General features: G+C 43.2%; 2 protein-coding genes across 2 annotated transcripts; one reads left to right on the forward strand and one right to left on the reverse strand.

Moving 5' to 3' along the window:
- Positions 1-241: 241 nt before the first annotated feature.
- Positions 242-10,446, reverse strand: IK (IK cytokine). The gene is made up of 20 exons (XM_016166354.2): positions 10,295-10,446; positions 9,666-9,732; positions 8,526-8,618; positions 8,032-8,091; positions 7,096-7,263; positions 6,811-6,925; positions 6,280-6,350; positions 6,143-6,189; positions 5,097-5,260; positions 4,167-4,275; positions 3,852-3,891; positions 3,474-3,693; positions 3,212-3,230; positions 2,478-2,556; positions 2,120-2,200; positions 1,815-1,872; positions 1,039-1,127; positions 735-843; positions 525-559; positions 242-434 (listed from the first exon to the last, which is right to left on the reverse strand). Exons 1-20 carry the CDS (start codon positions 10,308-10,310, stop codon positions 407-409), a joined length of 1,668 nt encoding a protein of 555 aa, XP_016021840.1. The 5' UTR covers positions 10,311-10,446; the 3' UTR covers positions 242-406.
- A 110-nt stretch (positions 10,447-10,556) lies between these two features.
- NDUFA2 (NADH:ubiquinone oxidoreductase subunit A2) lies at positions 10,557-12,606 on the forward strand. The gene is made up of 3 exons (XM_016166363.2): positions 10,557-10,718; positions 10,841-10,947; positions 12,408-12,606. The coding sequence occupies exons 1-3, from the start codon at positions 10,618-10,620 to the stop codon at positions 12,497-12,499; spliced, it is 300 nt and encodes a 99-aa protein (XP_016021849.1). The 5' UTR covers positions 10,557-10,617; the 3' UTR covers positions 12,500-12,606.
- Positions 12,607-12,655: the final 49 nt, after the last annotated feature.

The raw sequence follows: 12,655 nt of genomic DNA on the forward strand, positions 1-12,655 counted from the left end.
GGACCTGGATTTGAAACCAGTCGTCCTTACGTTCCTCTAACCATCTCTCGCCCACCAGTAAGGGTCACTCCCTTCTTCACTAGGCACCCTGGCTACTCAACATCCTTACTGTCTATGAATCTAGAACCACAGCTTGAAAGAACTGAGCCGGCACTCTACATGTGACTTTATACAATCAATAGAATTAATAGCCCTTATGGGGCCTTAAGGACACTGGAGGGAATATGCTTGACACAGAGAAGACAGCAGAGTTAACCAATTTTAATGGAACCAAATATTATACAGTATTATTTTATATACAGTCATTAAAAAAAAAACCTTTCACCCTTTTTGGGAATTGTAGAAAGCAAGCAGTGGGAAGCACATCGTGTGGAGATCATTCTTGGCTTCGCATTGGAAATGGAAATTAATATTTTGGTCTTTTCACCTCAACCCTGCAATAGAAGGAGAAATGAGTCAGCTTAAGTTTAATACACACTAAGCAATTCCCACTGGTCCCTCAGAGGAAGAATAATGCTGCTCACCCATCGGCTTCCATCTTCTTCCTCTTCTCAATGATCTGCAAAAAGAACAGTTATAGTCAATAGTTATGCTGCCAGTCTAAGCTCACCTGAGGCCCAAGCCTGACCTCTCCCCTACTTCCATGACTCTCCAACTCCTGCCTGCTCCTGGATCTGTGGACCACTGTCTCCTCCCAGCTGAAGCCTTCCCACTAGAAAAGTAGTCCTACGTACTGCACTAATCTTCTTCCACTGGCGATCAAGTTCTGCCTTGTCATTGGTTTCCTTGAAGCGCCTGGTTTTCCGTCCTTCAGACATCTTGATGCCATACTGGAATGCAGCCCTGAGACAAAAAAGAACAGTTGAGGCAAGAAGGCATCAGAGGTTGCACAGTAAAAGCAACATGTTCCCAGAGGACCCAGTGAGCAGAGAACCTATTTGGAAATGTCTCAGCCAGACTACACCCTCTACCCTGATGTAGGCTAGTCTATCCATCACCTTGCTTCTTACTCCCTGGCCATATTTAGCACCAACTTACTTGGGCAAAGCTTCCTTGTTGTTCATATACTCGCTGTATTCCTCCTGGGTATCAAAGTCCCAGCGGCCTAAGGGACCCTTCTTGTTACCCTGTTGCAGGACAGATTAGAAGATGAGGAAGAAAGAGATGTCAGTGGAAATGGAATTTTAACTCTTGAATAAAGCCAGGCTCTCCCACAATTTCAGATTTCATCAATCATAAATCCAACCCTAATAAATACTAAATGATTATTATGTACTTATTATGTGCCAGGCATTACTCTGAACACCTATCTCATTTCTCTTAAAAACTCTATTAAGAGAACATACATTTCTTTCCATTTTCCTGATGACGAAACTGAGGCAAAAGTGTTAAAATGAGTTGGCATAGTCACAGACATTTAGGGTTTGCTGGGTTTTGTTTTCGTTTTCATTTTAAGATTTGGAGGAAAATTTCAAAGCTAGCTATGACAAAAATAAGTTATTCTTTTTTTTAATTCAGTTTTCTAAAGATTCTAATTCCTTCAGCCCTTTTCTACTTATGTACTCGAGGCTTGCTTACCACCTAGGATAGAAATGAAAGCCAGGCACTTTGTAGAAAATAAAGAGAAATACATTTTGGTCCTGTCTCATTTGATTTTGTACAGACATTTTAAAATAGTAAAGCTGCGCATGACCCCACAGCGCTGCTGATCCCACTACTGCAGCTGAGGGACGGTGACAACCAGTAAATGAGGAAAGGGACATGACTGAAGAGTAATTGCCCGAGAGCCCCCACCCATCCTTTCAACTCCACACCTGGTCCATTTTGCTATAATCCACCTCCTCGTCACTGTCTACAGCCATGTCATCCATCCTAAAGAGAAGCAACAGTTAAGCAGATCATGCAGACCAAGACTCCCATGTTTCATCCAGAAACCTACCCAAGTAAGAGGCTATATGCCTAGGGAGGACCATCCCCCTACATCTCTCACTGAGAGTCTAATAGTTCATCCAAGAAAGAAGTACCCCTAGGTCTCAGCAAATCAAATTTCCACCTCATTCCCCACCCCACTTGTTCTCCAATCATTCCAGCCTCCCGTCTTTAACAGAGTCTCACATACGTGGCTGGGTAGCACTCGGCATAACTGTTGGACATGCCAAAGAAATCTCCCAGCTGCTTCTTGTCCTCTGGCTTCTTTAGCATAAGTTATGTTAAAGAAAATTTTAAAAAAGTAAAATAGAAAATAATTCTACCTGTAGCAGAAAAGCTTTAAGGACTAAGGGCTTAGAAGTCCAACATGAAAACTCCAAGGAGAGGACTGTAGACTTGAATGGGTCCTCTGAGAAAGAGGAGAGTCATAATGACTTCATCCCTGTGAAAATTCAACACAAAAGGGAAGGAGCAGGGTTGTGGGCAAGCAGGCACTTGGAAAAATAACAATTCTTTAGAACCCAGGAACATATTGAAATAAAGGATATGATTCAGTGCCTTCCCAGCCAGCAGAACCAGCAAATTTTTCATTGATTGATTTGATCAACTCCTTGGCAGATCCAGGTCCTGGGGGAAAAAGAACTCTATTAAGACAATGAAACACGGAACTCATAGCCTCTTCCCTATAACACACTTTCAAACTGTAGTGTTTTTTTGTTTTGTTTTTTTGTTGTTTTATTTTTGCGAGGCAACCCTTGGTTGACCTCACAGACTGCAAGGACCATGTCAGCTTACAATCCCTTACTTTTTTACTTTTTACGCCTATAGCCCCTGGTCTTCCTAGGTGGTCTCCCATCCAAATACTACCCAGGCCCGACCCTGCTTAGCTTCCAAGATGTATTTTTCATAAAAACATTTTTTAAAGCAACAAAACACTTTTAGCTAACCAAATTTGAATCAAATCCTAACTAATAATGAACTACTCTGGTTGAGATGGGATAGTATGCCCAGGATATTGTCTGTGCAACCTGCCTCACATACTCAAAACCCCAAAGCTAGAGGAATTATGTCTAACAGAGCAAATGACTTGCTATTGGCGGGAAAGCTGGAGGGAACTCCAGACTCATCTTCTATTCCATATAGCAAGATATGAATCTTATGGGAACCCAGAACCAGGAAGTCCCCCAATCCTACCCTTGCCAGCTAAGCTCTAGGTCAGACTCTCAACCCAGGGGAAAGCAGGGCTGCCAGACCCAGGCAAGATGCCTTGGAAACAACCTACCTTTGTCAACGTCCAAGGGCTGGAAAGAAAATAGAAACTGAAGTGAGTGTCACCATGAGATTCCCACTCATCCTTTCCCCGTCTGAATCAATTCTCTACCCGCCCCTGGCCCCATTCCCTGGATGGTTCCCATCCTGGATTAGTTGACCTAGTTGTTAGTATGGAGCCACAAGTTTCCTATATGACAGAAGGGTCCTATACCTGGCTGGGGAGGTAGAGAGATAGACAGCTCTATCACCTGGTACCAGGCGCCACATCTCACCTCATCATCCACTTTTGGCTTCTCAAAGTAGCTGTGCCTCTTCTTCTCCTCCTCTCTCTCTCGGTCCCGCTCCCGCTCCCGATCTCGTTCTCGCTCCCGCTCTCTGTCACGGTCTCTCTCTCTCTCCCTATCACGCTCCCGTTCTCGGTATCTCTCCCGCTCCTTGTCCCGAGGTGTCTTGGTTGTGGAGGGCACATAATCCCCAATGTCTTCAAATATACTAGGAAAATAGAGATCACTAACTGCCAAAGTCACAAACATACTTACACTGGCCATTTCTCTAGATTCTCACACCATGGCCTTCCCAAAATGCCAAAGACAAGAAACATAGAGGCCCCTTCCTCCCTCAGATCAAGTGACAGAGGCTAGGATACATACTTCATGTCAGCCTCAGGAGGTTTCTTCTCTTCCAGCTTCCCTAAAATGTGAAGAGAGGAATGAGGAAAACTCTCCAGTTAATTCCCTTGATATACTAATTCTCAATGCCCTCTGATACATCTTCTGTTCAGAAGACAGGACAACAAAGGCTACCCACACTCTCCCTCTTCACGTCTCAAAGTTGACCACTGCCTCCTGGGTGGGTCAAACAGACAGATGTAACCAATTCCTTGCCAATGGTGCATTGCTTCCATTTTTCTCTGTTTCCCAAGAGCCTCCCTCCAGGGGTAAGGTTTCTCTAATTCTCCAGGTTACCTTTATCCTTCTTCTTGAGCTTCTTGTTGCGGGTGCCCTGCCTCAGATAGGAAAGGATCTGGGTGAGCTTGCTAATGACAATGTCATTTGTGGTCAGTGTGGTCTGGGCCTGAAAACCCAAAGAAGCAAAGTTATCCCACTGAGTAGGAACCTCTCCATTTATTCATTCATCCATTTAACAAACTGAAGGTTAAGTTAGAATTAGCTAGGTGGAGACAAGAAAAGGAGGTGTTGTGGAAAGATATCCCAGACAGATGAAACAGGGTAACGTGATTCCAGCAAATTCAAAAAAGCCAGGATGACTGGACAACAAACAACAGGAAAGCACAGTAAAAAAAGGCTAGAAAGGCCAGAAGTTGCAGAGGCTCATAGGCCACAATAGTTTGCTCTTTATTCTAATAGTGAGAAAACGCTGCAAGCTTCTAGACTGTGGTGAGAAAAAAATGCCTTTGAAATAATTGCTCTGGCCGTGTGTAAAAAGGGGATAGGGACATTTGAGGGGCAGGGGTGATGGCTAAAAAGTACAGCGTTTTTTTCTGGGGGGGGGGCGGTGATGAAAATGTTTTAAAATCGACTGCAATGATGGTTACACAATTTTATGAATATTCCAAAAACCATTATGGTATGGTATGGTATGTGAATTATATCAGTAATAATTAATAAATAAAATACTGGAAGGGAACCAGAGTGCAAGCAGGGAAACCAATTAGGAACCTCTTTTTATAGTTCCATTAAGAAACAATGGCTCAGACTAGAACATTATTGGTAGAGACAGAGAAAAGTAAATGGATTCAACTGAGATTTAAGAGGAAAGAAATAGATAGAACTTGGTAATGCATTAAATGTGGTTGATGATGCCCGAGGCAGAATTGAGGCTGATTCCCAGGACTGAGGTTCATGTGAAAGGCTCTCAGGATTTGGGTCACTTACCTCCATGGTGGGGCAATCAGCTTTACTGCGGATGAGAGTGGTGGGGATGTCTGTGTCAGCATACTCATCGTCCAGGTCTACCACATAGGCCATACGGCCTGGCAGGAACAGCTCATTCCGCTCATACGCCTTGCTCTTGAAGAGCATGCGGTAAACATTGCGGCCTATGAAAAAAGGAAGAGCAGCAAGTGACAAAGAGAACCTTTTAAAGTAACAGTTGCCATTTACTAAGTACTTACTCTGTGTCAGTCACCATGCCACATGCTATGCATGCTTTGTTTTGCTTTGCTTTGCTTCATTCAATCTTTACAACAGCCCTGTGAGGTGGGCACTATTATCTCCTTTTAACTAGTAAGAACACTAAGGCTGAGATTTAAGTAATTTATCTAAAATCATAAAGCTATCAAGTGATAGAACAAAAAGTGAGACCCAGACAGTCTAACTCCAGATCCTGAGCTCCTGTCCACCCTTCTACATTGCCTTCTTAAGGGCGCTATGTGCTTAGCACTGTATTAGGGCCTGTGAGGGAGGAGGATGGCTAAGGCAATATTGATGATGATGGAAAAACCAGCTCTACCACAAGCTCAGCATAATAGGCACATTGCATATATTACTTCTCTTCATCCAATAATCCCATAAAGTGAACATTAAACCCATTTTTGCAAATGGACAAAGAAGCACTGCGAAATTAAATCAATTGCCTAAAATCACATACCTGGTGTGGTTTCATCACCAGGATTCAAACCCGTCTCTCTGACTGCAAATTCTGAATTTTAAATCACCAGCAATGCTACTTCCCTCATAATGTATAAGCCCCAATCTGAAAAAGCTTCCACCCTAACAAAGAAGACATTAGTAACATACACAAAACAATTTAGTCCATGTCTGAATTCTATTAGAGTGTTTTATGGAAACTAGCTGGTTCAGAGGCAAAAAAGAGAAGAAAATGGGCTGAGGGAAAAGGGAAGCATATCTTACCCAGAGAATTAACATCCCTATGATTCATCTAGAATGCAAAGCCATTAGCATAGAAACTCTGTACTCACCCAGACGTGTTTTAAATTCGATTTTATTTTCAGGATCCTCATCTTTCCTGAAAAGACAAAAAAATATTTTTACGAGATGTAGTCTGACTTTAGGTCCCACCTTTTAAACTCTCATGTTCACCATGATGTTTACTTACTTGGTTTCCTTCTGGGGCTTTTCCATTAGCTCTTCCTCCTCTTTCTCTTTGCTGGCAATCTCAGCTCGTACCTAGCAGGAAAGCAAGTAGGGTTTACACCCTTATTCATTTACATGTATTTACTGAACACCACAACACCACACTGTACCAGGAACCAAGAATTCAATACTGAACAAAACAATATAATCCTTGCCCCAATGGAGCTTATAGCAGGAGAGACAAATTAAACAAACAACGAAGTGAAATAACTGTTATAATAAGTGAAACAGAAGAGGGATGCAAAGGTGTAAGAAGTGGGAGGTAAGGAATGGAAGAAGTTAACCATACCTAGGTGTTTAAGAAAGGTTTCCCCAAGAAAATAAAATTGAGGCTGAGACCTGAAAAATTAGTAGTAATCAGTCCTATAGAGGGGACACTGTTAGCCCTTCTAGGTGGTTTGAACTAACAGCAATCTCCCTTTTTACCTCGAAAGGCCCATTCGAGAGCATTCAGCACTCTAGTGTTACTCTCCGCTCACTCACCCAGGCTCACCTTTTGAAGCAGGGCAAAATCCAAGCCTTTCACCAAATGGGTATGTTCCATGTCACCACCCAAAAATTTGGACTCTTGGATCAACTGTCTTCTCTTCTCTGCAGCTGATTTGTCCCTGTATAATGAAAGAGGCCACATTAGAATAGTCTTTTGTGGGGGGCTAGTGCATCTTGAAATGGCATGGTGTGAGCTTCAGAGCAGGAAAAGTGTGAGGAAGAATTCATATTATAATTCTATGACTCTGGGATGCTGAGGGAATGAAGCCCCGGCCCCCTCAGTACTCACGCCTCAGCGGTGGGGCCCACAGCTCTGTAGTTAGCTGTGGTGCTGATAAGCTCAGTTTCCTCATAATCTTTATTTACACCATCTCGACGTTCCTTGGCACGGTCCCGGTACTTCTCTGCTAGTTCTCGCTCTCTCTCAATTTCTTGTTGGCGAAGCTTGGCATAATAACTGTGACCAGAGAAAGGCAAATGTGTACGGCTCACCAGCTAATATCCCAAGGTCAGCAGAATGGTTCCTGCCTGTTTCCCTATACCTTCATCCAACTCTCTATGGCAAAAGTTCATATACGTCCTGACAGAACAACTTGCTACCTCTTGCCAGTCCTCAAAATCACAACTACAGCATCTTCTGGCTCACAGATACATTATTCCAAAACCACCTCAGGATACTCCATCTGTAACTTTAGTATTCTTTAATGCTACCCAACTCTGCATCACTGAGTCTCTACAAATATGAGACTTTTCCCTACAGCGACAATGAAGTCATCTGAATCTTTATCACCTTCCAAATTACAACAGAAAATAAATCATTCCTTGCCAGTCCACTCTCAGAAGAGAGAAACAGCAAAGTATATGTCCCGAAAGTTTAGTATCATAAATGATGATGATGGTGGCCAAGACTTATATGCCAGACACTGGTGCTAAGTATTTACATGCATTATCACAGTTGATCCTCAAGATAATCTAATAAAAGTTATTATCACTATCTCCATTCTACCTATGAGAATATGGAGGATTAGAGAGTTAGTTAAGCAAATGCCCAAGGTTCTCCAGCTAGAAACCAGTAAACATGAGATTAAAATACCACAGACTGACTCCAAACCCCTAAACTGTCGCTCCAGAGAACTTTAAGACAATAAAGAAAAACCTCAATCTGCAGCCTTTTCTCTAAATACTATCCACCTTAAAACCCAACACTCCTCCATCCTTCCTTTACCTTTTCTTTTTTCTCCTTCGTGCAGCTGGGTCTTCATCCTCATTGTACTCCCTTGGCATCCTAGAAGAAAGAGAAATTCATTGAATGCAAAATATTGCCACAATCCCAGAAATCACAAGAAGTAACTGTGAGGACTAAAAAAGAGTCTAGCACACTGATCAAAGCAACAGTTTCAATCAGGCAGAGATCCACGTCAATATATGTATGGGTATCTCCAAATATCTGCCCCAGATTCTGAGTCTCTGGGGGCTGTAATGGACCCAGAAATACACACACCAGCAGTAATTTGAGTGCGAGTGACCCATGGAACATACTCTGAGAAAAAGTGAGACCCTCGAGCATCCCAGTCTACAAAGGAGCTTCAATCTCCAGAGGAGAGACTGGAAATATAAGTTTCAAAAAAGAACTAGCTCTCCAGTTCCTAAGACATCCAGACTGGTATATTTTTCTGTAGGAAGGTAATGAGAGACAGCTTGGATCATTCCAGAACTTACTCATGGTGACGTGACTTAGAGGGTGGTGCAGAGGTAGGTGCAGCCCTTGGGGTCATGAGCAGTTTCCTGAAGTCTTCATTGGTGAGTTTTGATCTAGAAGGCAAAGATTTTAAAAATTAGTACCCAATAAGAATTGGAAAAGGAATATGTGGAAAGTATGGTTAACTGTACTAGAAATCAAGGAAATACAAATTAAGACAAATACATGCCACTTTTAATGAATCAGAGTGTTAATTATTAAAAAGTTTGACAAATTAAGTATAGGTAAGAATTTCAGAAGCTGATATTCTCATATGCCACTGATGGGAATGTAAGTCAGGAAAGTATATTTGGAGGGCAATTTGGCAGCAACTATTAAAATTTAAGTGTGTATATCTTATGACTCAGTAACTCCATTCATCTATGTGTAGCCAATTACTGGAATATATGTATAAAAAGGCCTGTAAAGGTGATTCAATTAGAGTTTTGAAAATACAAACTTGCTAACAACCTAAATATTTATTAACTGGAGAGCAAATAAATTGTGACAGCATTTCTAAAATGTGGGGCAGAGAGCACTGATGGTACAAGAGATCATTTTAATTGGTGATGACAAAGACTCACTCCTTGACCAAACTTTAGTCAGGTTCCTTTGAGACCTCTTCCAACCAGGCCTCTCCCTAGGCCTGCTGAACCCGCTTTTAGCAAAGAAAAAATGCAAGAAGCAAAATAATATATATACAACACCATTTAATTTAAACATTTTAACTCACAAAGCAATGATATATTTTCCTCAGATATACGTGTATGTATATAAATGCATTTAAAGATACACATAAAGAATGTCATAGTGATTTCCTCTAAGAAAGGGACTGGAACTAAGGATATTATCAAAATGAATTTTACCCTTATTTCGGATATTTTAATTTTCTACAAGAATTCCTACATAATGTCTAATTAAACATCATCTTTAAAAACTAGCACCCTGCCTGTCAGAATTTTCCCTCTAATACTTACACAGTTGACCTGATTCAGTGAAAAGGGGAAGTGGTAAATTTTTTGACCATCCTTGCCAACAAAACATTCAGAATTTTTTTTACCACCGGCACCACTCTACTCATTGCCCAGCTCATTTCCACAGTTCTAGATCAAAACACTCACTGGTGGAAAGAGTGAGGATCGTCCACATCATGGCCATCTGGGGCCAAAGGGTTGGAGAACGGCTCGTCTAGGAAAAAGAAATGACATCAATTTAATCAATCTCTTCTGTGTCAGGTCCCATGCCAAAGTTGGGGATACAGTAGTGAACAATATTGATGTGTTTTCCTGTCAAACTGATCACTCTTGTGAGGGAGAAAGGCAAGAACAGCAACAGTAACAATACAATGTAATAAGTGAAACGGGAAAATATAAGGAGCTGTGGGAGCCCAGAGGAGTGACCCCTAAACCAGCGCTAGAGAATCAGCAGACTGCCTTATGATGACATCTAAGATATTACGTGAAAGATAAAGTGGCGCGACCCAAGAGTAAGTGATATGGGGCGGTGTGTGTGTGTGAGGGGTAAGTTCGCAGATAAATTCCACTAGTACTCACTTGGGGCAAAACAAGGATTAGGGACAGAGAGAGCTGCTGAGCCTCACTCAGGGCCTAACTGCTTCGCCAGGCTCCAAACGTCACTCTCGGCCCCTCTCTCCGCCCTCACACGCACACCCGGCTTAAGTTCTATGGACGAAATAACGCGCAAGTTCCCGAGTTCCGCGAGGAAGAAAGGGCAGATGACCCAGACTTACTATCTCGCTCCGGCATTTCGTCCGCGGTGTTTCAACCCCCGCAAGGCCTGGACCTCCAACGACAACACACCAGCGACTGCCTTTTCCCCCCACAATGCACCTCCGCAACCAACCCACTGTGCCTTGCGTTCCGCAGCCTATCCGTCCCCGCTGCCCAATCGAAGGAGACCCGACCCGTGCCTTACAATGCTCTTGAGGCATTGGCTAAACTTGACTCCGCCTCCTATCTCAGCCAACCTATCTCAGGGCCTGGAGAGTCCGCGATTGGTTCATCTGGAGAACTTGGCCGGAAGGCCTGGGCAGGGGTCTGAGTACTAGCACAGATGGCGGCGGCTGCGGCCAGTCGGGGGATGCGGGCCAAACTGGGCCTGCGAGAGATTCGTATCCACCTCTGTCAGCGCTCGCCCGGCAGCCAGGGCGTCAGGTAAGGCACGACGTAGTGAGGCGGGTGGGCTTCGGGGCGACGGGGTCACGACTGCGACCTCCCGGCCGGTTAGGGACGCTCGCGCCTACACAATATGCGGGGCGCTCTCTCTGGCCCCGCAGGGACTTTATCGAGAAACGTTATGTGGAGCTGAAGAAGGCGAACCCCGACCTGCCCATCCTAATCCGCGAGTGCTCTGATGTGCACCCCAAGCTTTGGGCCCGCTACGGTGAGTGCGAGACGCTGGGGTGGGGAAAACAAGGGTTCAGGAAAAGAAAGGGCCGCCCAAGGTCAAGCAAAAACTTGTAGAGACTGGAACTCAAGACTTCAGCCTTGCTTTTGACCCTGTTGCCGACAAGAAAATTTACATTCGTAGGGTTATAGGGTGCTTTGTGTCCCGGGTTACCAGCAGTGTGGAGGCGGGCACCGTCATTGTGTAATTCAGAACAGGTTTTAGATAGGGGAGAAGAGATGCAGTGCTGGGCCAGGTAGTGTTAGAATCTCACTGAGGGAAACCTAAAATGATGATTGTGTTGAGCACGTAATGCTGTACTCTGTGCTGCTTTCCTATTTAAATCTTGATTAATCTTCATTTACTATATGAGGGGATGTTGTAGAGATTAGAAAACTAAATCAGAAATTTCATGGAACATATACCTAAGGTTATGTAGCTAGATGTAGCCTTTATATTTGTTTCCACTTCCTAGAATGCACTACTGCCACACATTATGGCTGGCTTATTATTTCAGCTCTGAGCTTGTATATCACCACCTCAAAAAGGCATTGCCTGACCAGTTATGTAATATTGCTCCCAGACCTTTTTTTAAAAATCATATTAACGTATTTCAGTTTATCACAATATGAAAATTACTGCCATGTTGCCTGACACATAGGCATGAAGTACATTTATACATGCTGACTAGTGGTAATCAGTTTTTTAAATAAATTTATTTAAATTAGTTTCAAGTATACAGTACATTGGTTAGACATTTATATTGTTCATAAAACGATCCCTCCAATTGCTCCCTCCCTCCCCTCCACTTAGTCATCATATTAATGCTAAGTGCATTCCCTCTGTCATGCTCTGCATCCCTGTGCCCAACTATCAACTACTAATTTGTACTTTTTTAACCCTTCACCCCTTAATTAGTTTTTAACTACGCCTTGCCCTACGAAGTCTGGAGGAAGCAGGGTGGGGGAAGGTTATACCTAAGGCAGATTGGTTCTACCAGTGGACACCTGTAGTAATGCCGTGCACTAAAAACTGGGAGAGGAAAAAGGGTCTCCTTCCAAAAGCCAGTAGACCGGAGGAGATGGACTCAACTAACTGTAGTGTGTTATAGTAGATGGACTGTGGGAGTCAGAATGGGAACCCTGTCAAGGGTATGTCCATGCAATGCACTGCTCACAATGGTTAACAATAAATGCCTACTGTGCCCCTTAAAAGTTCCCTGAAACACCTTCCTTACCATGTGGCCACCCAGAATCAGCCAAAATTCTAGTTGGACCTGAGCTTCCTAGATGTATTTGAGACCCATAGGATAAATTCTAGGCATACCAAATCCACCTTGGTCATCTCTTTACTACCTTCTATCGTAACAATACTGTAAGTTAATGACCAAGACCTGTTGTTATACTTTGGTAGCTCCACAGTAGAGTGGATACTGAATCACCTTCCTCTCTCCCCAGCATTTGGCCAAGAGAAGAATGTCTCTTTGAACAACTTCAATGCTGATCAGGTAAACAGAGCCCTGGAGAATGTGCTAAGTGGCAGAGCCTGAAGCCCCCACTGAGGATTGAGAGCAACAACTGACAGCCTGGGCTCTGCTGGACCGAGTACAATGTAGAAAAGTGTGTTTTTCTGTTCTTTATAAAGCTCATGCTATAAGATGCTCTTGTCCTCATTCTACCCTCTACCCCTTATTGTGCAAGAACTT

Source organism: Rousettus aegyptiacus, unplaced genomic scaffold, assembly GCF_014176215.1.
Source record: "Rousettus aegyptiacus isolate mRouAeg1 unplaced genomic scaffold, mRouAeg1.p scaffold_m13_p_7, whole genome shotgun sequence".
NCBI lineage: Eukaryota > Metazoa > Chordata > Mammalia > Chiroptera > Pteropodidae > Rousettus > Rousettus aegyptiacus.

Excerpts from the sequence above, each read along its gene's own strand:
- IK (XM_016166354.2), bottom strand. Across the intron at positions 2,201-2,477 it reads GGCTGGGAAGGCACTGAATC|GCTAAAGAAGCCAGAGGACA; the intron begins ATATCCTTTATT and ends AACATAACTTAT. Across the intron at positions 435-524 it reads AAGAAGATGGAAGCCGATGG|GGTTGAGGTGAAAAGACCAA; the intron begins GTGAGCAGCATT and ends CTTCTATTGCAG.
- NDUFA2 (XM_016166363.2), top strand. The coding sequence starts at position 10,618 with ATGGCGGCGGCTGCGGCCAGTCGGGGGATGCGGGCCAAACTGGGCCTG. Across the intron at positions 10,719-10,840 it reads CCCGGCAGCCAGGGCGTCAG|GGACTTTATCGAGAAACGTT; the intron begins GTAAGGCACGAC and ends CTGGCCCCGCAG. Across the intron at positions 10,948-12,407 it reads CAAGCTTTGGGCCCGCTACG|CATTTGGCCAAGAGAAGAAT; the intron begins GTGAGTGCGAGA and ends CTCTCTCCCCAG.